This window comes from Panthera tigris, chromosome D4 (assembly GCF_018350195.1).
Source record: "Panthera tigris isolate Pti1 chromosome D4, P.tigris_Pti1_mat1.1, whole genome shotgun sequence".
Classification (NCBI taxonomy): domain Eukaryota; kingdom Metazoa; phylum Chordata; class Mammalia; order Carnivora; family Felidae; genus Panthera; species Panthera tigris.
Genome location: NC_056672.1, coordinates 72,092,959 through 72,120,769, shown reverse-complemented (window position 1 = coordinate 72,120,769; position 27,811 = coordinate 72,092,959). Strand labels below are relative to the sequence as shown.

The following is a 27,811-nucleotide window of genomic DNA, read 5'->3' as shown; positions in this document are numbered from 1 at the left end:
CTTCATCCTAAAGGGATAGGCTACGGAAGGAGAATGACATAAGGCTGGTATTTTCAATAAATCACCCTAAAAGCAGTGCAGAGAATATACCGGAGAGGGATGAAGAGGATGCAAAAGGCAAGTTAGGATGGTGTTGGGGTAGTTTGGGAACTTGAGGATGTATGCCTGGACCAGAACTGTGACAAAGGGAATATGGGAAAGTAGGCTTATTTGAGAATTTCAAATAAGAAACACAAGATTGGGTAAATGAATATGATGAGGAAAGGTATGGAGAGTGCATAAAAATGGTTTGCTAATTTTTGGCTCAGGATACTGGGTAAAACTGGTGTATTTTTTACTGAGAGACGACTACTGAAGAAAAACAGATTGAATAGGTAGTGTTTGAGGCAGGTGTTGGGAATGGTGTGCTGTTTTAGGCATTTTCAGATTGTTGAGGCATTTTTGTGACAGCCAAGGGAAAATGTCAAATGAAGTCTGACTAGCCTAGAAATATAGATACATAAATAATCATTTCCTCTTTTTTTTTAATGTTTATTTTTTGAGAGAGAGAGAGAGAGAGAGAGAGAGTGAGTATGGGGGAGGGGCAGAGAGAGAGGGGGAGACACAGAATCTGAAGCAGGCTCCAAGCTCCAAGCTGCCAGCACCGAGCCCGATGTGGGGCTCGAACTCACAAGCTGTGAGATCATGACCTGAGCCGAAGTCAGACGCCCAACCGACTGAGCCACCCAGGCTCCCCTGAGTAATCATTTCCTATGGTCATTGAAGCCATTTGAGTGACTGAGGTTTTCTAGGGCAAGTCTGTAACTGACAACGATGATTACAGACAGAGGAAGGAAGCGAGGAGAGGGGCTATCAGCGAAGTCAAGGAAGGGAGTATTTCCAGAAGGAAAGAGTGGTCAACAGTTTCAGATGCTGTAAAGTGGTGACAAGGTAAGAATGACAAAGGCCCACTGACGATATAGAAGTCACTGAGGACTTTGGTGACAGCAAATTCAATGGAATGGAGAAATATACCAGAGCAGAGTGAAGTGCACATGGAAATATGTTTGGCTCTTAAAAGGGAGAAGAATGGTGGAGGCAGAAGTGGGGCTGGGGGTTGTGTTTTGATTTGAAGATGGTATGGACTTTGAGAATGTTAAAATACTACCAGAGAGTAGGCTGTAGGATGAGCAGGTCAGAGAGAGGGCATAATTACCAGCACAATGTCCCTAAGGAGGCCACAGGACATGGGATCTACAGCTTTGCTACTCAAAGTGTGATCTGTGGGGGTGCCTACGTGGCTCAGTGGTTAAGCATCTGACTTCAGCTCAGGTCATGATCTCGCAGTCCATGGGTTCGAGCCCCGTGTCAGGCTCTGTGCTGACAGCTCAGAGCCTGCTTCAGATTCTGTGTCTCCCTCTCTCTCTCCCTTTCCCCCACTTGTGCACACTCTCTCTCTCTCATAAATAAACATTAAAAAAAAGAAGAAAAGAAATGCAGAATTCAGACTCTGCTGGAGACAGGCTAAATCAGATTCTGCATGTTAACATGATCCCAGGTGATCAATATGAACATAAAAGCTTGAGATGCATGAATCTAGAGATGAACTCTGTTCTACTGGGAAGGAAGAAAGAATGATGCTCATAATGGCTGATTTGATATCAGATGGCAGGAAGCTGAAGCAATTTGTCTGCAAGTTTCTATTATCTCTGTGAAAGAGGAGGTGGGATTATCTGCTGACACTGGCAGGGATGTGGTGAAGGGAGAGCTGGGAGATTTGTGGAACACTGAGAAGGTTAAAAATAATTACCGTAGTGCTTTCAACAATAGCCAAAATTATGGAACGAGCCTAAATATCTATCAACTGGATGGATCTATCAATGGATAAAGAAGATGTGGTTTACATATACAATGGAATATTACTTGGCAATGAGAAAGAATGAAGTGATGCCATTTGCAGCAACGTGGATGGAACTGGAGAGTATTATGCTAAATGAAGTAAGTCAGCCAAAGAAAGACAGATACCATGTTTTCACTCCTATGTGGAACTTGAGAAACTTTAAGAGAAGACCATGGGGGAAGGGAAGGGAAAAAAAGTTACAGAGAGGGAGAGAAGCAAACCATAAGGAACTCTTAAATAAAGAGAACAAACTGAGGGTTGATGGCAGCAGAGCAGGGGAGAGAGGAAAATGGGTGATGAGCACCGAGGAGGGCACTTGTTGAGATGAGCACTGGGTGTTGTATGTAAGTGAAGAATCACGGGAATCTACCCCCAACACCAACAGCACACTGTATACGCTGTATGTTAGCCAACTTGACAATAAATTATATTTTAAAAAGTTAGAAAATAATAAAATAAAATAAAATAAAATAATTACTGCGAAAAATGAGGCAGTAAGCTTGACTACAGAAATAGAGAATTCTCAGGCACTGCTTAGACCCCAGTTGAAGAAGGGCAATGATGAATTTCTTTACTTTTTTTTTAAAGAACTTTTTTTTTATATGTTTATTAATTTTGAGGGAGAGACAGAGAGCCCACACGTGTAGGGGAGGGGCACAGAGACAGGGAAAGAGAGAATCCAAGCTCTGACAGTGCAGAGCCTGATGGGGGGCTTGATCTCATGATCCGTAACATCATGACCTGAGCTGAAATCAAGAGTCAGATGCTTAACTGACTGAGCCACCCAGGTGCCCCAGTGATGAATTTCTACTGGTACAGATCCACCGGGTGGTGTGATGGGTTTTTTCCATTTCTCCAGGAGGACTTGGCAGCCTGGGTGCAACTGTGGGGCAGTCACATAACGTGATTCATCCAGGATTAGGCTTTTGACAGATGGTGACATAAGCACAAAAAGTTCAGGAAATTTAGGATACAGGCAAGAGAGTGATTAAAGCAATGGACCATGGGTTCTAAAGGGTAAAAAGGAAGAAGAGATGAAACAGGGGAGGCAAAGGATAAAAGAACTGATAATGTCAAAGTTTGCATTCAATGGGACTAAAGTAGCTAGTTCTCAAAACTATCATTAATATGTGTTAATACTATGTTGAGAAGAAAACTACTGAGAAGTTTGAAAAAACTGACTACATGTAGACTGACCTAAACAATTCCAAAGATAAAAATGGTAAGGTGCTACGGCTAATGATAAATTACTGTATTATACTGCCTGTCATGATCCACATGCCCTCCTAAACAGGATTTTCTCTCAATTACATATGCCAAAAATGTATTTAACACTGACAGTATAGGTAATGAAATTTTATGTTTATTTATTTTTGAGAGAGAGAGAGAGAAAGAGTACAGTCGGGGAGGGGCAGAGAGAGAGGGAGACACAGAATCTGAAGCAGGCTCCAGGCTCTGAGGTGGCAGCACAGAGACTGACGCGGAGCTCGAACTCACGGTTTGCCAAAGTCAGACGCTTAACCAACTGAGCCACCCAGGCACCCTGCTATTCTTGAATGTCTACATTCTAGGGTTAAGGGTTCTGGATACAGCCAACTATCAAGGTGATTACTACTGGAGGCTGATTTTCTGCCAAGGGACATACCCTACTTTGTTTCACAAAAGTGCCAAATTACTAGATATGATTTTTACCTGAGAGTTCAAACTGATAGATTGCTTGAGTGGCTTTAACGACATCATCAGTGAGAGAGTCCTTAACAATTCTAAATGTTTCTTCCACAGCTCCAGAACGTGGTTTTGGTGGTGGCTGTGGCTTCTCTTCTTTGAGTTCCGGAACAGCACCTATAAAACATTATTGATATAAATGTCTTTAAAGCCTAGGCAGTGTAAGGCCCCACACAGAATTAATTAATTAGCAAAAGAGACTTGCCACCAATTAGACCTGTTTGACCAAAATGACTTTAAATATATTTGGTGACAAAGTGTTAAGTCAACCTGATGAAATAATATCCAAATACATCAGTTACACATCAGTTGGTTTATACTCTCCAGGTAAAAGGCTGACTCTCAGATTACGTTGAAAAAAAACAAACCATTACTAAACAATAGTGTTTTTTGTTTTTTTGGTTTTTTTTAAGGGACCTAAACAAACTTTTGGGAGTTTTAGGAGTAATAATCACTCCTTTATCATCCGCTCCGAGTTCTAAAACCAAATGAGAAAAGACACTAGAGTAAGTACCATGGAGATCAGAACATCAACCATGTAAACAGCAGAGCTGAACTGGAGATTGTAGCTTGAATTAACAGCCAAGTGAACTTCCTAGTAACTTTGCTTCTAAATTTGACTTAGTTCCTTCACCCCTGGATTGAATTTGCCTCCTCCTCCTTCCTTTCTAATTTGCTTAGAAATGCCTCTAAAAGTACAGGTCATGTGAAAACTGGGGACAACCTGCTCAGACAGAAAGAACCTTCACAAGAGTCTAAACCACACAAAATTAGTTCCTCTTCCAGTTTAATCAGACTGGTCCCCCCCTCATTGGATGAAGATGGAGATCAGACTACAAGCCTCATGAAAGCCCCCCCACCCCTGCCTAGAAATATAAGGCCAGGGGAATGGAGGTTATAGTGTTTTTAAACTTGTATCCATGTAACCCATTGGCCGTAACCATTCAGCGTATAACGAGCCAGTAGATGTGCAGTCCACAGGACAGTTCAATTGCCATAGCTTGAAGCTGTCCTCCAAAGCCAACCTCTATTCCTTTATTTTTCCTCCCGGAATCACTTGTGGGCAGTTTAGCAGTTGCCCCCAGAAACAGGTGAGAACAATTCATTAATTAAATTAATTCCAAGGCCAATCTGTGCTCTAGGCTAAAAATGAACTCTCCATCTACTTTCCGACTCAAATTACACCCAGCCATATAACTCACCAAAGGTTATTAAATGAAATATAATTGGCAGCACAAAAATATTCCATAGTACAACAGAAGCAATATAAAAGTATCCCGAATTTGCTGGATATAGATTACCCTCCACTATAATGATTCCAGAGACAAAAACACCCAAACAAATAAACAAGAAAATCCTTCTCTTCTTACAAGTTAAAATCCAAACAGATATTAAAGATGAAATCCTCAAGATCCAATGGAGCAAAGATACACACTTTTAAATAAACTTTTAGTTTCTTACTATTTTTAAATTCATTAGAGAGTGCACCTCTTTATTGCCTACACCCATGGCAAACAACTCCGACTGCCTTGCCCTTGCTTTTTATTCATGGATAACATGCATGAATAATGATCGTAAGTATATAGCTCAAAAAGTTACCAAAGGGGTTGGGGGATGTGTAAAAAGGGGTGAAGGGGAGTAAGAGGCATAGGCTTTCAGTTATGGAATGAGTAAGTCATGGGGATAAAAGGTATGGCACAGGAAATACAGTCAGTGGTATTGTAGTAATGTTGTATGGTGACAGATGGTAGCTACACTTGTGATATGCACAGCATAAGGTATAGACCTGTGGAATCACTATGAAACAAAGGTAATATTCTGTGTCAACTATACTTCAATAATTTTTTAAAACTTATCAATAAGTGGATATACTGTGTCATCATCACCTAGGTCAAGAAAGAAGATAGGGGTGCCTGGGTGGCTCAGTTGGTTAAGCATACGACTTCAGCTCAGGTCATGATCTCACAGTTCATGGGTTCGAGCCCCGTGTCGGGCTCTGTGCTGACAGCTCAGAGCCTGGAGCCTGCTTCAGATTCTGTGTCTCCTTCTCTCTCTCTGCCCCTCCCCGCTCACGTTTTGTCTCACTGTTTCTCAAAAATAAATAAATGTAAAAAAAAAAAATTTTAAAGAAAGAAGATATGACAAGTCCCCCAGAAGCCTGTGGTGGCAGACTGTAGCAAAAACTTTAGTGTAGCCCCACAAGACATTTGCCAAGTGATAAATTGCATAATTTGATCATCTGGACTATTTAGACATGGCATGATGACTTTGCACAAGAGAATAAAACTTCAGGAGACAAAAAACAAATCAGTAATATATTTGAAAGGTACAATCAGTAGACTACAAATATGTAAGCTTTAATGAGAAAGAACATTTTGGTTACTTAAAAAAAAAGAGGACGGTGCAAAAACAGATACTCAGATCAATGGTACAGAATAGAGAACCCAGAAATGGTCCCACAAACGTATGGCCAACTAATCTTTGACAAAGCAGGAAAGAATATCCAATGGAATAAAGACAGTCTCTTTAGCAAGTGGTGCTGGGAAAACTGGACAGTGACATGAACCTGGACCACTTTCTTACACCATACACAAAAATAAACTCAAAATGGATGAAAGACATAAATGTAAGACAGGAAGCCATCAAAATCCTTGAGGAGAAAGCAGGCAAAAACCTCTTTGACCTTGGCCAAGGCAACTTCTTACTCAACACGTCTCCAGAGGCAAGGGAAACAAAAGCAAACTACTGGGACCTCATCAAAATAAAAAGCTTCTGCACAGCAAAGGAAACAACCAGCAAAACTAAAAGGCAACCGATAGAATGGGAGAAGGTATTTGCAAATGACATATCAGATAAAGGGTTAATATCCAAAATCTATAAAGAACTTCTCAAACTCAACACCCAAAAAACAAATAATCTAGTGAAGACATGAGCGAAAGACATGAATAGACACTTCTCCAAAGAAGATATCCAGATGGCCAACCAAGACATGAAAAAAATGCTCTACACTGCTCATCATAAGGGAAATACAAATCACAACCACAATGAGATACCACCTCACCCCTGTCAGAATGGCTAATATAGGGGTGCCTGGGTGGCTCAGTTGGTTAAGCGTCTGACTTCGGCTCAGGTCATGATCTCACGGTTCGTGTCAGCCCGCATCGGGCTCTGGGCTGACAGCTCAGAGCCTGGAGCCTGTTTCGGATTCTGTGTCTCCCTCTCTCTCTCTGACCCTCCCCCGTTCATGCTCTGTCTCTCTCTCAAAAATAAATAAACGTTAAAAAAAAATAAAAAAGAATGGTTAATATCAACAACTCAGGGAACAATAGATGTTGGCAAAGATGCAGACAGGATCTCTTTTGCATTGCTGGTAGGAATGCAAACTGGTGCAGTCACTCTAGAAAACGCTATAGAGGTTCCTCAAAAAATTAAACATAGAACTACCTTATGACCCAGCAATTGTACTATTAGGTATTTATCCAAGGGATACAGATATACTGTTTTGAAGGGACACATGCACCCCCATGTTTATAGTGGCACTATCAACAAAAGCCAAAGTATGGAAAGAGCCCAAATGCCCATCGATGGATGAATGGATAAAGAAGATGTGGTATATACATATACGATGGAGTATTACTCGTCAATCAAAAAGAATGAAATCTTGCCATTTGCAACTACGTGTATGGAACTGGAGGGTATTATGCTAAAGAAAGATAAAAGAGAAAGATAAAAATCATATGACTTCCAGAGAAAGATAAAAATCATATGACTTCACTCATATGTGGACTTTAAGATACAAAACAGATGAACCTAAGGGAAGCAAAGCAAAAATAATATAAAAACAGGGAGGGGGACAAAAACATAAGAGACTCTTAAATATGGAGAACAAACAGAGGGTTACTGGAGGGGTTGTGGGAGGAGGGATGGGCTAAATGGGTAAGGGGCATTAAGGAATCTACTCCTGATCATTGTTGTGCTATGTGCTAACTAATTTGGATGTAAATTAAAAAGATAAATTAAATAAAAAAAAAAAAAGAGGGGTGACCAGCTGGCTCAGTTGGTGGAGCATGCGACTCTTCATATCAAGGTCGTGAGTTCAAGTCCCATGCTGGGTGTGGAGATTACTTTAAAAATAAAACCTTAAAAAAAAAAAAAAAAAAGATAATGACTAGCAGCCCCCATCACACCCTAACTCCATACTTACATAAACATGTAAAAAAATTACTAAACATCACCTAGACTCACAAACAATCACTGTCAGAATCTAGGAACAAATGTTCAATAACTCTAAGGTAGACAGAGTCAGCCTAAGAAACACGGAACTGCCTGTGCTTTGCCTCATGAAAGATCTCAGAGAAAGAATAGCTCTACTAACTTAAACAAAGAAGACAGGTTTTCATATTTTTAAACCACTGGACCAGACTCTGGGCTTGTTTCAACTAGAAGACTAGGATCTGTACCTCTGTTCTACAATGCTGCCTTTTAAGAACGCCTCCATCTTTCAAATCCAATTTCAAAGCTTGTAGCTCCCAAATATCAGAGGAGCAGACAGTAGGGGGAGCCCTTGTAGTGAGGCACCCTGGGAAGTACACACCCCAAAGCAATACTGATAAAAATGGGGAGGGAAGAACCTTGGGAGCAGGGCATGAAGGGGACAGTAGGAGGTAAAAGAAGTTCCCATGTCAGCCTTGCACACAGGCACTAGCTATGTGCCTAACAGGTACCACAACTATACTCAGAAACTATAGCTCTGAGAACGCAATTCTACCAGAAGGACAAGGAATGAAGCCAGAAGCAATCTATACATCCCTGTCATTTGACTCTACTAGCTCTAGAGATATTTCCTAATATGAAGATAAATTAGCAGTGGGGAAAAATAACCTGGTGCCTATGAGAAACAACATAACACAAGAGTAATGGAAAATTATTCTGAAGAGAAAAAAAATCTACCTCTAAAAATAATTTACTATGAAACCCACAAGAATTCCTCCACATGAAAACTATATGAAACGAGGGCACAAAGTCATATATAACTGGCTGGAATGAAAAGACAATGGAATAAAATGGACAAGGAAAGAGGGAACATGAGAAATGAAACATATAATAAAATTAAAATAAATATTACAGGCCAAAGGGAACAGAGATGAAAGTGTCAAAAGTCTTTTTTTTTTAATGTTTGTTTATTTTGAGAGAAAGCGAGAGCGCAAGTGTGCGTGCAAGCAGGGGAGGGGCAGAGAGCGAGAGCGAGAATCCCAAGCAGGCTCTGCACTGTCAGCACAGAGCCCAATGTGGGGCTCCATCTCACAACTGTGAGATCATCACCTGAGCCAATATTGAGTTGGATGCTTAATGAACTAAGCCACTCAAGTGCCCCAAAAGTCTTTGTTTTTTAAAGTAGGCTCCACGCCCAATGTGGGGCTTGAAGTCCAACCCCAAGATGAAGAGTCGCATGCTCTACCAACCAAGCCAGCCAGGTGCCCCATCAAAAGTCTTATCGGTAATTTACAGTACAAACTTGAGCAGGTATCCCAGAATGCAGAAGAAAAGAACAGTAAGATAGAAATAATAAAAGATGGTGACAACTACAGGGGAAAGGAAAAGGACAACAGGCTAAGAATAAGTGTTTCTGAGGAGAATCCAGAGCAACTGGAACAGAAGCAATAAAAAGTATAACTAAAGGAAAAAAAACAAAAATAAACTGAACAGACAAAAAAGACTATGGGTTCCCTGTGTTGTAATGGGAGGAGGGAGATCAATGAAGAAATGACAGTAGTGCTTTTAATATGAGTAAAAACACTTAAAATTATGAACATAATCTACAATATACTTCATAATTACAAATACACTATATAAAACAAATATACATAGCACAAATAACCAGAAAAGGTACAATCAAACGTTAATAGAAAGGTGAGCTGCTCCCCCTTGGGAAATAAGGGATACACACTGACCTCTGAGAGAGAGGATGTGGATAGGGACTAACCAATCACCTGAAAGATGTTAGATTCTAAGCCAGATATACTGGACTATATGAATATATTAAGGTATGTACAGAAAATGTTAAGTACAATTGCAGTAGACTGAACAAGGAAGAAGAGGGAATAAAAAAAGAGAGCTACAGTAGCAAACGCTCTCTCCAGCAGCATATGGGGAAGAAAAGCTTCAGCCAAAGGAATTTGAGTATTGTGACCTCAAGGCTGAGGGCATCCCTCATGTGGAGATGATATATGGATTGTAGTCAATGCACGTGACACATTCTGATCCCATAGGCAAAATCATTCCTATCAAAATTTGATGCCAGTAAACATTTATTTTACATTTTACTCATCTAACCTCCCTTGTTCTGATTCCATGGTCATGAAACAACCTTCTGATCGTGATTCTGTTCCCTATGTAATTAGGACCCAAGGGAGAGAATGGGCTGATCATAGCAACTGTATGCCTAGTCCATGAGATGGCAACTCATTATAAATTAATAAGTTGGATTACTGGGGGGAAAATAGGCTAATTTAAAGGACTTTAAGTATTCAGGAGTTAGAAAAGCAATTTAAATTTACTGGTTAAAGTTACGGGCTTAGCAATCAGAGAAATACAAATTTAAATCCTGGCTCCGCCACCTGCCATGATCTCAGATGTAAAATGAAGATAATAATACTTGTCTTGCAGGCTCGTGTTAACGTGACAATGCATACAAAGCACCTGGCTTAGTGTCTGATGCACAGTAGTGCCCAATAAATATGTGGTGAAAAACAAAATGAATATACATGATCGATAAGTGGTTCTTATTATTTAAACTTGGAATTTAGAGAAGCTCAGATCAAAGGTTAGGGTGCTGCACAAAAATCAGGATTTTGCTCTTGCCTGGCCTTGAGCCTAGACTCTTTTTAGACTTTGATAAGATGTGTTTTCAAGTTTTCCATGCTACAAATGAAAAGTTGCCATTTTTATTAAGTAATTTTTAAGACTATCTCCAAAAATTTAGACAAAGATAAGGTAAAGGTAGAAAAGATTAAGCCAGAAAAAAGGTGGCACTAAAATGCACTGTGGTATAAGATTCTATAAATTTGCTATAAAGGTATAGAGGAAATTTGTTCTTAAATTTTCTAGCAGCCATCTAAAGAATCTGTGATCACTTAGGAGATTCACACTGCCTGTGAGATAAAATAAAGTAAGGGCCCAGGAGAAGCACAGCCATTCTTGTTAATAAACCATGAGAGAAATTCTTCTCATGGGTATTTGTTAAACAGTGTTTCTTCTGAAATCTTTCAGTAAGCTAGTGACACAATGCCAGAACACAAAAACTAAAACGTAAACTCTGGACCAATTAAGGGAGGCTATTGTTTCTGAATTATAAAAGCAAAATAAAGTAAAACCAAAATCTCCTTTGAAGTGAATTTCTCCAATAAAGCAGTCACACAGCACAAACTCTGAGAATGCTGTTAGGTATACTTTGATGTGACACATTTTTCCTCAAAATAAAATAACACATCAACATGAAATACCTAAACACAGTGCGAAGGAAAAGAAATAAAAATCTTAAAAAAGGGTCTGTTTTCTTTTTAAGATTTTTTTTTTTGAGTCAAATGAAAAGCATATATTAAGAACTTCTTACTGGTGGAAGGAAAAGACAACCTTCTTGAATTAACAAGACCACATATTACTCTCTAGTTTAAATTACAATGGATCAAAACCAGAAGGCAGCAATGTCCAATTTTATATTCTGAAAGAAATATGTAAGTTAGTATCTTTATTTTCCTACATAAAGTATGGTCTACATCTTACCACGTGATTCCACTTTCTTGATAATTGTATCTGGGTGTTCATCTAAGAAGAAATCTGGTAACAAAGGATGGCCTGAAAAATGACCCCAAAAATAATCAGGTTACTAAGACAACTTAAATATATTAAGACTCCTAACACCTGTTTAATGAACATTATATCTGTTTTTATTGTAATAATCATTCTTGTGCAATGGAAAAGACTCCCAAGAGAACTGTTAAACTACTTGACTTTCACAAAGCTAAAATACTTTTCCCATAACCCAGTTATCCTCCTCTCCAATGGCAAATTTCATCACTAAGATCCAAACAGAGTCACCTGTTACATTAAGCTCCTAGCTGCCCTCCCAGGAGGCTCTGCCCCCTTCTCATCTATCCATGCAACCCTTCTGTCCTACATCCCTCCGAAGTACTCAGGACTCGTTTCTTACCTAGCCCCCTGAGAAAAGGGGGTTCCTTATTAAGAAACTTGTTTCCCATCTCTGTCTCTGTCTCTCCCTCTCAGAAGATTAAGAAAACTGGAGGTCAGGAAGGCATTGGTCTTTATTATATCCTAATACTTATCATAGTACGTATTCATCTTAAGCTCTCAACGCTTGATAGGATTTTTTTTAATGTTTATTTATTTTTGAGAGAGGGAGCGTGAGTTGGGTAGGGACAGAGAGAGAGGAGGACAGAGGACCCGAAGCAGGCTCTGTGCTGACAGCAGACAGCCCGATGTGGGGCTTGAAATCACAAACCATGAGATCATGACCTGAGCTGAAGTCCGAAGCTTAATTGACTGAGCCACCCAGGTGCCCCGATTGTGCACAGAATTTTAAATTTAAGATTAAAAATCGTATCAAGTGGGGCGCCTGGGCGGCTCAGTCGGTTAAGCATCCGATTTCAGCTCAGGTCATGATCTCACAGTTCATGAGTTTGAGCCCAATGTCAGGCTCTGTGCTGACAGCTCAGAGCCTGGAGCCTGCTTTAGATTCTGTGTCTTTCTCTCTCTCTGCCCCTTCCCCTGCTCTCTCTCTCTCTCTCTCTCAAAACTAAATAAACATTAAAAAAAAGAGTACATTAAAAAAATTTTTTGTGTGCACAATGACCCTGTGCCTTTCAAACCTAAAGTGATAATTGTACCAGGACCCAGGACACCTCAATCTGGTTCAGGTTCTGCCACTTATTAGCTGACTGCTCCTAGGCAAAGACTAAGCTCTTTAAGCCTGTTTTCCTACTGTAAATATTAACTACTGAATACTACAATTGTATCATATGTCAGGCACTGTGACACACACATTACACACATTATTGCACTTAGTTCTTACAAAAATCCTGCATGGAAGCTATTATTCCCCTAATTTTACCAATAAGGTAAAATAAGTGAAGCTCAGAGAAAGTGGGTGATATGCCTAAAGTCACACAGCTAGTGAGCAGCTGAACTGGAATCTGAACCTGGGTTTCTTCTCCCAAACTCCATGCTTTTAATCCCTAAACAATACTGCTTCTCTCACAGGATTGCTGTGAAGATTAAATAGATAATGTATATAAAACTGCCTTGTAAGGGTACTTGGGGGGCTCAGTCAGTTAAGTGTCTTGATTTTGGTTCAGGTCATGATCTTGTGAGATTTAGCCCCACATTGGGCTCTGTGCTAACAGCATGGAGCCCACTGGGGAGTCTCTCCCTCTGCCCCTCTGCTGCTCACAGGTACTCTCTCTCTCAAAATAAATAAATAGGGGTGCCTGGGTGGCTCAGTTGGTTAAGCATCAGACTTTGGCTCAGGTCATGATCTTGCAGTTTGTGAGTTTGAGCCCCACGTTGGGCTCTCTGCTTTCAGTGCAGAGCCCGCCTCAGATTCTCTGTCTCCCCCCACCCCCACCTCTCCCACGCTTGTGTTCTCTGTCTCTCTCAAAAACAAATAAACATTAAAAAAATTGTTTTTAAAAATTAAAACTAAATAAATAAACTTTAAAAAATGGCTTTGTTAAACTGTAAAGAGTTATTTAATTCAGTTCAAACCGAAGAGACAGGGATGACGTGGAAGCTCAACCTACTGAATAATATTTAAAATACACTTTATTTTTATCTTTTAATGTTTTATTTATTCTTGAGAGAGAGAGAGAGAGAGAGACAGAGCATGAGTGAGGGAGAGGCATGGCGAGAGAGGGACACAGAATCCAAAGCAGACTCCAGGCTCTGAGCTGTCAGCACAGAGCCCGACGTGGGGCTCGAACTCACGAGTCGTGAGATCGTGACCTGAGCCGAAGTCAGACACTTAACAGACTGAGCCACCCAGGTGCCCCTATTTAAAATACACTTTAGCACAAGTAAATAGACCCCTCGCTTATGGCTATGTTGTCTATTATTTCAATTTTTTTAATGTTTATTCAGTTTTGAGAGACAGAGCACAAGCAGGGGAGGGGCAGAGAGAGGAGACAATCTGAAGCAGGCTCCAGGCTCCGAGCTGGCAGCACAGAGCCCGACACGGGGCTTGAACTCACAAACCATGAGACCATGCCCTGAGCCGAAGTCAGCTGCTTAACTGACTGAGCTACCTAGTCACCCCTATATTGTCTATTATTTAACATATATCATGTTTTAGGGGTACCTGGGTGGCTCAGTTGGTTGAACATTCAATATCAGCTCAGGTTATGATCTCAGAGATTGTGAGTTTGAGCCCCACACTGGGGTTGCAGCTCTCAGTGCATAGACTGCTTCAGATCTTCTGTTCCCCTCTCTCTGTCCCTCCCCAACTTGTACTGTCACTCTCAAAAGTAAATAAAACATCAAAACATATATATAATATTTTATACATACAGTCAGAATTCATTTTCACCACCAGCATCTACAATTTTGGAAAGAATGATCTTTGAACAAGGGGGCCTTGAGAACTTCTCAAATCATACCCTTGTACCAAGGACAGATTGTGTTTACTCATCTTCACCATCTATCAGTGAGTTACTCTAAGAGACTGCACTTAAGAGACAAACATTTGGGGGAGTCTGGGGAGCTCAGATGATTAAGTGTCTGACTTCAGCTCAAGTCATGATCTTACGGTTTATGGGTTTCAGGCCCTTGTCCATGCTGGCAGTGCAAAGCCTGCTTGGGATTCTGTCTTCCTCTCTCTCCCTCTGTCTCTTTTTTAATTTAGAGAGAGAGAGAGAGAGAGAGAGAGACAAATATTTGGAAGGAGTCTATATATTTTTTTTAAGTATTTGAGAGAGAGAACAGGGGAAGGGCAGAGAGAGGGAGAGACAGAATCCCAAGCAGGCTCCACATGGTCAGCGCAGAGCCTGACACAGGGCTCAATCCCACTAACTGCGAGACCATGACCTGAGCCAAAATCAAGTCCGACACTTAACTGACTGAGCCACCCAGCGTTTTGTAAAAAACTCACTCCTGTATCATCTGTTTCCACGTCCTTGAACAAAGTCTTTCCTCTGATTTTAAGGCCAACTTTAAAAACCAATTTTCATTTTTGGTTTCTTTCAAGATTTGGAAATGGCTAATAGCTGATATGCCTTCCATATCTGCATATCATTTTAAAAGCCCTCAACTCACTTCTATTTTTCCTTTCTCTCTTTTAAGTCCTACCCTTTATCAGGAGGACGGCTTTTAAAAGAACATATTAATTTTATAATGACTCAAACGTGCACACAAAACAGAGGTGTGTTCCTTGCAGGAAATGCAGAAACAGACATCACTACTTTTAAAAACTGTAAGCACTGGGGCGCCTGGGTGGCTCAGTTGGTTGGGCGGCCGACTTCACCTCGGGTCATGATCTCGCGCTCCGTGGGTTCGAGCCCCGCGTCGGGCTCTGTGCTGACAGCTCGGAGCCTGGAGCCTGTTTCGAATTCTGTGTCTCCCTCTCTCTGACCCTCCCCCATTCATGCTCTGTCTCTCTCTGTCTCAAAAATAAATAAATGTTAAAAAAAAATTAAAAAACAAAAAACAAAAAACTGTAAGCATTACCTGGTTTAATTGCATAGACATCAAAATTTTTTACTCCTTCTTCTCTTAAGATGTTTTCATCAATAATAAAGTTTCCTGTAAAACTTTTTGGCTTTTTAAAAATGGAATAGGCAGCATCTGCAATAATATCAACTTTTCTACACTGGCTTTCAATACCGGATCCTCCCAGCATGTCCATAGCAGCGGTGTGGATGGCTGTGGAGAGAGCAAATACACATACAGAGAACTCCAGATCAAATAATGGGGCTCTGGAAGTAACAAACCAGACAGCTGATCTCTTTACTTCTCAGATGATGAAAATAAGGTCCGGAGAGCTTAACGGATTTGCCGAATGTTTTACTGACATAACCGGGTAGAAAACACATGTTCCTTACTCTTCACAATGCTGCCTCATACAACAGAATGGGTTCCTGAGACTCAGCAAAATTCAGTTGGACTTCTGATTTAGAATGCTCAAGAATTTGCACAGGATTCCTGAAAGTTGAGAAAGCCAGGAGGGTATAACAGAAAAAGCACTGAGCAGTAAGTCAGGTGAGTGGGATTTTTAGGCCAACTATGTCAGGATTTTTGGCAAGTCACTTTAACATCTCTGGGCCTGTTTCCTGACTCTACAATAAGAAGCTCCTTTCCTAAGTTTATTATCTTGCCCCTCTATTAAAATACAGAGATTTTGTTTCTGTCATTCATCAGGGTATTCCTCGTGGCTAAAACAATGACAAATGCATTATTAGCACTCAATAAATACTAGTTGGATTTTTGGTGGTCCCTTTTAAGTTCAGATACTTCCTTTAATACAGGAAATACTAGAAAATAGAGAAGCAAAAGGAAGAATTTAAAAATTATCTATAATTCCCCTAGCCAGAAATAATTACTATTAATATTTGCATACAGAGGCACCTGGGTGGCTCAACAGGTTAAGTGTCAGACTTTGGCTCAGGTCATGATCTCATGGTTCCTGGGTTCAAGCCCCGCTGTCAGGCTGACAGCTCAGAGCCTGAAGCCTCCTTCAGATTCTGTGTCTCCCTCTCTCTCTCTGTACCTCCCCCACGTGTGCACTCTCTGTCTCTCAAAAATAAATAAACATTTAAAAAAATTTTTAAAATTTGCATACAATTTTTACTATTTTAGCTGCATATAATTTTTAAATTCTGTGTTTACGAAGTAACTTGAAACTCTACCATTAATAGCACACTATTAATTATACATTGTCAAAATTGTGAACAGTAACTTATCTCAATTTACTTACATTATCTTAGCTTATATTTAAAGCAATGAAAGTCAATTTGTTTAAACGTACTTTAGGTTTCAGGGTTTCTAGTAATTCAGATAAGGTTCTCTCCATACCATTGCCGAGCCATTATTTTAAATCAATACACACTGGAAGAACTTACATAAGTCAGCCCACAAGATAAAAACTTTGGAGCTTTTAATAGCCACTGACCCCTTTACATTCATTCAATATATAGTTATCGAGCAATAAGTCAGGCATTATTGTAGGGATTGGGGACAAATGGGTTGATAAAATAGACAAAAGTTCCTACCTTCATGGTGATTACCTTTTAGCATACACCTCTACTACTAAGACAACACAATCAACTTGGGGAATCTCCAAAAGCACAGAGTTAGGAAATACATCCTGTTCCTATCTTGTAAGTATGGTTTCTTACTAGGAAGAATTTTTTACTTAACCAATAGCTCAAGAGCTCTGGTCTTGCTCTTGGTGTGACACTTCATTAATAAAAAATAACAGGTAGGGGCGCCTGGGTGGCTCAGCCAGTTAGGCGCCCGACTTCAGCTCAGGTCATGATCTCGAGGTCCGTGAGTTTGAGCCCCGCGTCAGGCTCTGTGCTGACAGCTCAGAGCCTGGAGCCTGTTTCAGATTCTGTGTCTCCCTCTCTCTCTGCCCCTCCCCTGTTCATGCTCTGTCTCCCTCTGTCTCAAAAATAAATAAACGTTTAAAAAAAAAAATAACAGCTAATATTTATTAAATGTGGCCTATGCTGGGCATGCTGCTACGACTTTACATACATTATGTGAATGAATTCTGTGAGGTCAGTACTGTTATTCCCATTTTACAGATGAGAGCACTCATGCACAGAGGAGTTAAAAGATTACAGGAGCTAGAGTTCAAACATCTGACAGCTTGATTTCAGAGCCAGGATCTTAACCATCAGGAGACTAAAGGGTCATACTTTGTAAACCAACATTCTTAGATTTGGTTTACACTATTCTCACTCCCATAAACCACAGAATTTTATTTTTTTAGAGAGAGAGTGAGTGTGTGCAAGCAGGGTAGAGGGACAGAGGGAGAGAGAGAGAGGGAGAGAGAGAAAGAATCCCAAGCACGCTCCATGCTCAGTGCAGAGCCCGATGTGAGGCTCAATCCCACGACCCTGGGATCATGACCTGAGCTAAAATCAAGAGTCAGATGCTCAACCAACTGAGCCACCCATATGCCCCAAACTGTAGAATTTTTCTAAAAATATTTCAGGGCGCCTGGGTGGCTCAGTCGGTTAAGTGTCCAACTTCGGCTCAGGTCATGATCTCACGGTTCGTGAGTTCGAGCCCTGCGTCGGGCTCTGTGCTGACAGCTCAGAGCCTGGAGCCTGCTTTGGATTCTGTGTCTCCCTCTCTCTCTGCCCCTCCCCTGTTCATGCTCTGTCTCTCTCTGTCTCAAAAATAAATAAAAAACATTAAAAAAAAATTTTTTTAAATAAAGAAATAAAAATAAAAATATTTCAACATAGGGGTGTCTGGCTGGCTCTATCTGGAAACCACATGACTTTTGATCTTTAGGTCATGAGTTCAAGCCTCATGTTGGGTGCAGAGATAATGTAAAAATAAATAAATTTTTTCAATACGGTGCGCCTTAAGTCTATATGCATATGTATATACTCTAGTCTCAATGTAGACTATATGAATGGTATAAGAATTCTTAAAAGCTTTAATTAAGAGTATGTCATGGATGTATACATGTGTTGTGTGTGTTCATATGTATAGACCTGCACACCACATAAGAACAATGAATGATTTCTCCAAGCAACCTATGTTTACTTCAGTAATCTTTCTAAGGAAGATACAAAGGCACATACACTCACAATCAGGAAATAAGCCAGAGTTATTCTCAGCAAAGGTTTTGCAATGTCGTAGGCTGACCTAATAGGTCATAAAACTGACAACAATAGAAACAGGTTAACAATAGGATACAACAAATGAAATTCACTGATGATTCCTGGGAAAGAAAAAAAGCAAAAGTTTTAACGAAAGCTGATATGCCTTGGATTACAAGAATCCTAAAGGTGAGCCTAAAACTTAAGTATTATTAAGGAATAATTTAAAAAATATCTAATAGCTTCCAATTGATGCTCCATTTAAAACACACAGTAACAAGTCTTCGTATCAACCAAAGATTTCCTTTCACATAAACATATAGAGTACATATCAGACTTAAAATATCAGCATTGCCTTTGACTCCTTCTCTGGAAAGAAAGTTTGTCTCACCTCTGAAACACCTGCTAGCCACCAAACACACACACATATTCTTTGGGTACTCACTGAACCAAAGATACCACTGATTACAAAGTGTTCCGCTAAGAAACAAACCACCTGCCAATAACCTATTGTACATCATTAATAGTAAGAGCAGCCTGATATCAAAGATGTAAAAATATGAAAACACGGGCATCTCAGAATCAATGAAATATATATAAACTGCTATTTAAACAAGTTGGTAAGCAAGCCCCTTAAAAAACAAGGAAACTAGTTTCGGTTTCTAGGACCAGAGAGGCCAGCTGCCACTTCATTACCCTGACCTCCGTGGTTAGCAGAGTTACCACGCCTGTATGTAGCATGGTCCAGGTGGCAGAGGCCTGCAGCTGCTCTGTGATACATCTGTTATCTTCCACTCGGCCGCCAGTACCAAGATCGGTGGTTGGATGCCCAGACTCCTCACCCCAGCCCACATGCAATCCTTCCCGAAGTGGGCCTCCCTCTTCCACCACACTTGTTCTGACCAGCCAAGAGGTCAGAGGCAGCAGGCATTTTGAATGGCAGCTCTTCTCCCTCCTGCCTTCCCCACCCTCCACTTCAACAGAAACTATGAACTAAGTCTTGTAAAAAGACAAACTTCTGAAGGTGACCTAGTTGGGGCTTGAGATCCTCATGTTGTTCAACCACTCAGGGCTATTCTCTGATCCCTTCTCTGGATGTGTTGAATTCAGTGGGGTGAAAAGTTCTAAACCCAGAAGGGGGATTGTAGCCGGTTCAGAGAAGAAACAGTGAGCCAGAGAGGACAAAGAGTGGACCAGGACACATACATTGTAGACAATGTATGTTACACTGTATCTCTTCCATTAAGTGTCATAAATCTCCTTTTCCTTGAAGGGAATAATGCTGGGAGATTACTTCTGGTTCCAGCAAGCATAGAGAGCCGCTCTACACAGTCTAGGAAGAGAAACCATGTTTTTGAAATAGAGGCCTCACAAACAGCCAGGAGCCTGGACACCCTCTCGAATCCATTTTTATTGCCTCAGTTATGAATAATGCAACATCCTAGCTAGCTTTCCAGCCTCCTCTCTCCATAATCTTACAAGCCATCCTACATTCAGATGCCAAATTAAACTTCTTAAACCTCAGCAGCAACCACATCACTCTACTGCTCCTATTTTCCCTCTGCTCTCCTGCTTCTCAAATTCTAAAGTGGCTCTCTATTGAATACATGTTAGAATTCAAGCCCCTAAATTTGGCAATCAAGACCTGGGGCTTAGCTCAAGCTCCTCCCCCCACCACCTCACACCTACCCAACAATCAAGACAACTGCCCAAGTCCAGTGGGAAATAAAAAGCTCAGAGCCTATCACATATACACCATTATCAAATTCCTTGACAGTTCCACCAAACACACGGTATTTTCCCATACCATGGCCTTGGTTGTTCCCTCTGCTAGGAATGCCTTGCCCAATGTTCCTTCTTGCTAATTCCAACATCCCCCTGAGGTCCTATTTCGATCGATTACTTCTATTAGAACACCTCTTTTCCTGACCTTTAAACGTGAGCTACGTGGCCCTCCTGCTCTCTTTCAAAAGCATCCAGTACACAATCCCATCATGCCACATATCACAAGGTACATGACTGTAAATTCAACTTACTGTGCCATCAAGTCTAGGCTAAAAAAAATAATACCAATGGTTCTAAGTTGTCTCGTAAAACTTCTAAAATGAACATCTCAGACCTAAAACAAAGATGTTGGCAGTGAGCTGATTTCTCTTGCCAATCCTGGTGGCGACCTCCACATTCTCTGTCATGCAGTATTCTGTTTGGAGCTAGGCAGAAGGTAATCATACTGTACATTCATTAACTCATCAAATATTTACTGAATGTCTACCATGACTACAGTAAAATGAGCAAAGCAGATTCTGTATCTACCTTCTAGAAACTTTCATTCTAGCAAGAAAGACATTAAACAACTAAGTTATAAAATCAAGGGTTCAGGGGTGCCTGGGTGGCTCAGTTGATTAACTGTCCGACTTTGGCTCAGGTCATGATCTTGCAGTTTGTGAGTTCGAACCCCACATCGGGTTCTGTGCTGACAGCTCAGAGCTTGGAGCCTGTTCAGATTCTGTGTCTCCCTCTCTCTCTCTGCACCTCTGCTGCGTGTGCTCTCCCTCTCTTTCAAAAATAAATAAATAAATATTTAAAAATTTTTTAAAATAACATCAAGAGTTTAATTACAAATGTTGTTAAGTGATGTGAAGGAGATGTACAGACTACTAAATCCAGTGGTCAGTCCCCATCTTATAACAACTGCTAGCAGCATTTAACATAATGAATCTCTCCCCTTCTTCCCTTAAAACACTTTCTTCAATTGGCTTCCAAGATATCACACTCTTTCGTTTTCATCCTACCTTTCTCTCCTATATGGTTCTTCTCCTTCCTAATCTCTGAATGCTGCAATGGCTAATGGTCCTTTCTCTTCTTATGTAGCATTTACATTTGATAGCCCACAAATTGCTATCTCCAATTGCTGGACCTCTCTCCTGACACCCGCACTTACAAATCCAACCATCTACTGACCATCTCCATACGGATGCATGAGCACAATGCCCCCAGATGAATTCCTAACCTTGCTCCCTAACCTGCCCCATCTGCAGCTTTCCGTGTCTGTTGGTTCCACCTTCAAAATAGGGGCACCTGGATGGCTCAGTAGGTTGAGCATCCGACTTCGGCTCAGGTCATGATCTCACGGTTTGTGAATTCGAGCCCTCCATCAGAGCCTGGAACCTGCTTCAGATTCTGTGTCTCCCTCTCTCTGCCCATTTCCCACTCATGCTCTGTTTCTCTCTCAAAAATAAATAAACATTAAAAAATAAAAATAAAAAAATACAGCAGGATGTGACCACTCTCCATCACCTTTACTGCTATCACCCCAGTCACAGCTACCAACATGTATACTGCAGTAGTCTCTGAACTGCTCTCCCTGTTTCTCCCTTTACCCAAGAATCTATTCTTTAGATCCTTTAAAAAATTCAGGTATGATCAGGTCCCTCTCTACTCAAAGCCCTGCAAAAGCTGCCCATTTCACTCAGAGTAAAAGCCCAAGTCTTGGCAAGGACCTACAACATCTGATCCCCATTTCCTTATGGACACGATCTCATTTTCGACTGCTCTCCCCTCACTCTGGCCACACTGGCCTTCCCTCTGCTCTTTCATCATGCCAGGCATGCTCACCTCTTAGGACCTTTCCCCTGGCTATTTCCTCTGCCTTCAATGCTTCTCTCAGGTACCCTGTAGCTAACACATTCCTGAGGCTAACTCCAGCACCCTCTTCAAGTCTATGCTCAAACGTCACCTTCTCGAAAAATATAAACCCTTCTACTCTATTTAAAATTGCAATCTACCCTCCCAACATCTGAGACTCCCAATCCCCCTTACTTTGTTCTATTTTTTTACATAGCATTATCACCTTTTAGCATGCTATATACTTGACTCTTCTTTATGTTAACTGTCTATTGTATCTCTCCCAATTAAACTGCAAGCTCCAAAAGGACAGAGCTTCTTGTCTGTTTTGTTCTCTGATGTGTCTTAAACAACTCAAACAGAGCTTGGACATAACGGGTATCCAAAAATTATCTGTTGTACAAATAAAATCTAAAATTCTTAGAGTCAGACTAGGCTTTTTCTAACTTTGTTACCCCATGATTCCAAAGACCTAAAGGTGAGCAGAGTGGAGGGGTGAAGGGAAGGACAAAGTTTAGACAATGGTACCCTAAACAGTAAACTCCAAGAGTAAGGCCTGTTATCACAGGCATCTTCATTCCCCTTAATGCCTCGTACACAAGTGGGACACTTCATAAATCATCTTCAGATGTGTAACGAATAAAGAGTGCAGAGAATTGTACCTGGCATATATAAATGTTCAGAAGATGAATGAATAGAAAATGACAAGTAACATAATAGAGGTACAAAAAAGGGAAAATACTACATTAGGACTTTGTTATCATAGAGAGCCCTTTCTAATTAACTGCCTGACCCTCACTATCTACCAATAACAGCAACGACTGAAGTGGGGGGAGGCTGAGAAAGGATGAGAGAAGGAAAAGAAGGTGAAAAAGAAAAGCACCACAAAGTGTGAGCTTTTAAAGTTTTTCAGTGTGATCCACAATAAGTAACACTTTTTACCTACATGACTAGTAATACATAATACATACATACACACACACTCACAAACATATTCATTCAAATATGAAACAGTACCGACTAACTACCTGCAATATTTTCTTTTTTATTCCATTAGAAGTAAAACAAAACAATGAAATTCTGGCTGCTACCTTCTGACTCAATTTTACAAGCCACGAAATTGATTTCATGATTCACCAATGAGTCCTGACATGCAGTTTGAAAAATGCTATAGAAGCACTCATTCACTCTCACCTTTTGCCTCACTGCAAAGAATATCACTCTCCAGAAAAATCTTAAAAGAACTGTATCTGCTTCAGAAACATCAGGGAAATTAAGAAGCAACGAAACACGGTTCCGATCCCACAGTGGGCCAGGGAAGAAAGGAATCTCGGTCAAACAGAAGAAAGGAATTTTAAAAAATTGATTCTTGGAGCCCTCAGAAGAAAAGCAAGGTGGTAACTATAGAGGTGCTTGCAACAGCTAAATTTTCCTAGAAATTGTATCAGCAACACGCCCTCGGGCTCCATACATTCTCACCTACAGCCCCATTTCCTGAGCTTCAACACCACAGGCCACTGGCCCTTCCACTACTTCTTGAGGCTGAGGAAATCCCTTCACTCAGCAGATGGGAATAAAGATAAAAAGAAATCTCTCAATTGTCCTTAAGCTAGAACTCTGGGTATGTTTCACATGTTATATGTGGCAATTCAGTTCAAAAGTACCGCTAGGGCTGCAATACTTTGCAAAAATGCTGGATTAAATGTGCTTTTCATGGTCAACTCTTACCGAACTAGTCATCTATTAGGTGAAAGGTCAAAGAAGTAGGCACAGTACCCTGGCACAAGGTCTGCCACATGGTAACTGTCCAACAGATATTTGTTGAGCAATAAATGAATATACAAAATAATTTCAGAAGGAAGAAGAATAGGAATAAACAATATAAAGGTCCTTAGAGAATAAAGAAACATGTTAAAAGACACAATGGGAGGGGTACCTAGGTGGTTCAGTCGGTTGAACGTCTGACTTCAGCTCAGGTCATGCTCTCACGGTTCATGGGTTCAGGCCCTGCGTTGGACTCCTGCTATCAGGGCAAAGTTGGCTTGGGATCCTCTGTCTCCCCCCGCCCCCCCCCCCCCGCCTCTCTGCCCCTCCCCAGCTCACGTGCTCACATGCATTCTCTCTCTCTCTCTCTCTCTCTCAAAATTAAATTTAAAAAATTAAAAAAAAAAAAAAAAAGACACAGTGGGAAGAATCAGGAAAATACAGGATTTTGGAAATTCTATAAATGACCTGGTTTTTCAAGAAATCAGTGATGAGGAAAAAAAATTAAGTGTAACTACTCTAAATGAAAAATATCACACAAATGTAATGTGTTAACTTTTTTTTTTTTTTTTTTAGAGAGAAAGGGCAAGCGGGGGAGAGGGGCAAAAGGGGAAAGGGAGAGAGAGAAAGAGAGGGAGAGGGAGAGAAAAAGAATCTTAAACAGGCTCCACGCTCAGTGCAGAGCCTGATGCAGGGCTTGGTCCCACAGTCATGGGATCATGTTCTGAGCTGACATTAAGAGTCGGACACTCAACTGACTGAGCCACCTGGGTGCCCCTATGTGAAACCTGTTTATATCCTGATGTGAATAAACCAACTGCAGAGAAAGTACCTGAGACACCTGGATAGAGCTAGAGAGTATAAAACTAAAGTGATATAAGTCAGTCAGAGAAAAGACAAATACCACAGGATCTCACTCATATGTGGAATTTAAGAAACAAAACAAATGAGCAAAGGAGAAAGAAAAGAGAAGAGACAAACCAAGAAACAGACTCTTAACTATGGAGAACTAATGGTCACCAGAAATGAGGTAGGTAGGGAGACAGGTGAAACAGGGGAAGGGGATTAAGAGTACACTTATGGTAATGAACACTGAGTAATGTATGGAATTGCTGAATCACTATATTGTACACCTGAAACTAATATAACTATGTAACTGTATTGGAATTAAAATTAAAAATTAATTAAAAGAGAAGGTAGGTAGTTATCTGTAACTTTAAGAGCCTAAAGCATTTCCATACCCTAGCCCCAAAAAGAAAATATAATTTTTAAAAAGCATACCATCTAGTATTGTGGCTGCCACAAGATGAGACTGTCGGAATACTTTTCCCTCCCCAATCTTCCAATGCTTATATAGCCCTTCAGAATTCAATTACTTTCATATTTCGTCCTTTCCTGACTTCTAAGCTTTAAAAAGACAGTTTAGTGCTTTTGCCCAGAGACTAATCTTAAAGTTTTCTCTTATGCATGTCTTCTATACCAAGAGTTCTTATTTGATACCCTATATTTCATATTCTTGGTCATTCTACCACACCTCATTTACATTTAACCATACGCATTACAGGGTTTTTTGCTTGCCATTATTTCCTCTCCACTCCATTTCCCTCTATGTTGAAAAGTCTTGACTATGACCGATTTGCTGTTTGGTTAACAGCACTTCTAGATTTTTCTCAAATATGATATCCTTGCATGCTCCTATATCTTCCCCTTGTCAATAAATGTTATTTTGACTGGGTCCCTTCCTATCAGTAATCCACGATGTTATTCCACTGCCTTCTAGTATTGATGCAATCTTTTTCCTTTGTAAGTAACATATTTTGCCTGAAAGCTTGCAAGATTTTCTTTTTATCCTTGAAATTCAGAGATTCTCCCAGATGTCTATACCACCCCCCCACCCCCCCATAAATTCAGCCTCCCACTTGGTAAACCTTTCAACTGACACATTTAAGTCTTTGGCTAAAGGGAATTGTTTTCTTTTTCTTTTTTTTTAAAATTGTATGTATGTATGTATGTATGTATGTATGTATTTATTTAATCTCTATATCCAACATGGGGCTTGAACTCATGACCCTGAGATCAGGAGTCAGATGCTCTTCTGACTGAGCCAGCCAGACACCCATTTTCTATTTTTAGTTAAATTATTGTTTTTCCTCTATTTGTTTTCTCCTTCTGGGGCTCCTGATATTTACATGGGAAGTCCCGTGAGTCTATTTTCTTTTTCTTCAGAGTGTTTTTGCTCTGCATTTTGAGATATCTCTTACACTTCAACGTCCAAGCTACTTATTCAGGTGTTAACAATGACCACTCAATCCTTCAACTACAGTTTTTTTTTTTAACTCAAAACACAATCTCTGTGTAGATCCAGAAAGCATTTTTATGCTATAATTCAATCTCCTAAGTAGCTGTTGCATTTAGTTGTTTTTTTTTTTAAGTAAACTATGACTAACGTGGATCTTGAACTTAGAACCCTGAAAAAAAAAAAAAAAAAAAAGAACCCTGAGATCAAGAGCCACATGCTCTACTGATTGAGCCATGACCTTGGGATCATGACCTGAGCCAAAATCAAGAGTTGGGACACTGAACTGACTGAGCCACCCGGGTGCCCCTCTTTTTAATGAAACTCTTCAAGTGTCCCAATGTTCGATGTCTCTAGCATAGTAACTGGCTTTAAAGTCAGTCATGTAGTCCAAGTCAAAGGTAGAAGGTGACTGAAAAGAGCCTTGTATGTATAATAAAAAGTTTAACTTGTTTGCCACCTCAACCTACCCACCCAAGATGCATCTCAAAACTGTCAAGGACAATAAATGAAAATCTAATAAATGGATATATTTTTTTAAGTACATACCTGTTTTAGGCCATAATGCATTGACTGCAATTTCACCCTTAAATTCTTCTGCCATTCCAAGCACACACATAGACATACCATACTTAGCAATGGTGTAAGCTGAAAGAAACCACAAAGAATAGGATTTAATTAATGGACTAATTTGTGAGTATAACCAATTTCTGCGGCTATACTGCCAGTGAAACAAGAACAAAAAGTTGCAAATCTGTTTAATCTAGTCAATTAAAACTGAACTTCTTTCAGTTTTACTGGGAGTTTCTATTCCAATTGCCTGTCCAAATTTTAGTAAATTATGTACAAAAAAGGACTAAGTATCTGATGCAACTATATTAAAGGAAGCACTTATACATAATTCTTATAGGTTAGCATACACACCTCAAATCATTAATTTGCTGTGAAAGTGAAAGTACTTCATAGCTTTTAACCAACTTCATTAAAGAATAAGTTATATACAAAAACACACCTACTGAGACTGGAGGGAGCTTTCTGGAATGATGGAAATCCCTATCCCGATTTGGCTATTGGTTATGCAGGTGTATACACATTTGTCAAAACTCATCAAACTGAGCCGTTAAGATCTGTGCATTTTATTGAATGTAAACTATACCTCAACGTTTTAAATTACAGATAAAAGATGAAGAATCTACTTTCCAAAGTGCTACCAATATTGCACAGAAACTTTAATGTTGAATACTATGTACAAATTTTGATCACATCATAGATACACTGACTTAATACAAAGCAAATTAACCAAACAAACCATCCCCTCAACCAACCACCTACCACAGTGCTGTTTGAACCACAATGGATTTAGGTTCAGTGGTGGACTGAGATTGAGGATATGGGCAATTTTACTCTTTTTCAAATAAGGAATACATGCTTTAGATCTGAAAGCAAAAGAAAACACAAGTCAACAGCTTTCTAACAACTTACCCACTTTTTAAAATTATATATTAAATTTTTTTTTTAATTTATTCTTAAGACAGAAAGAGAGAGAGAGAAAGAACATGAGCAGGGGAAGGACACAGAGAGAGGGAGACAGAATCAGAAGCAGGCTCCAGGCTCTGAGCTGTTAGCACAGAGCCCAATGTGGGGCTTGAACCCACGGACCACGAGATCATGACCTGTGCT

At 40.2% G+C, this 27,811-nt stretch overlaps 1 protein-coding gene across 2 annotated transcripts in view; it reads right to left on the bottom strand.

Annotated features, from left to right (window-relative positions):
* HSDL2 (hydroxysteroid dehydrogenase like 2) overlaps positions 1-27,811 on the bottom strand; it is a 68,047-nt gene that overhangs the window by 15,673 nt on the left and 24,563 nt on the right. For both annotated transcript variants that reach the window (XM_042964500.1, XM_007094295.3), the window contains exons 5-9: positions 27,464-27,567; positions 26,681-26,779; positions 15,338-15,532; positions 11,387-11,458; positions 3,572-3,721 (exon numbers count right to left, since the gene is read on the bottom strand). In XM_042964500.1, the coding sequence (XP_042820434.1) occupies positions 3,572-3,721; positions 11,387-11,458; positions 15,338-15,532; positions 26,681-26,779; positions 27,464-27,567 (620 nt within the window). The remainder of the gene's footprint in view (positions 1-3,571; positions 3,722-11,386; positions 11,459-15,337; positions 15,533-26,680; positions 26,780-27,463; positions 27,568-27,811) is intronic.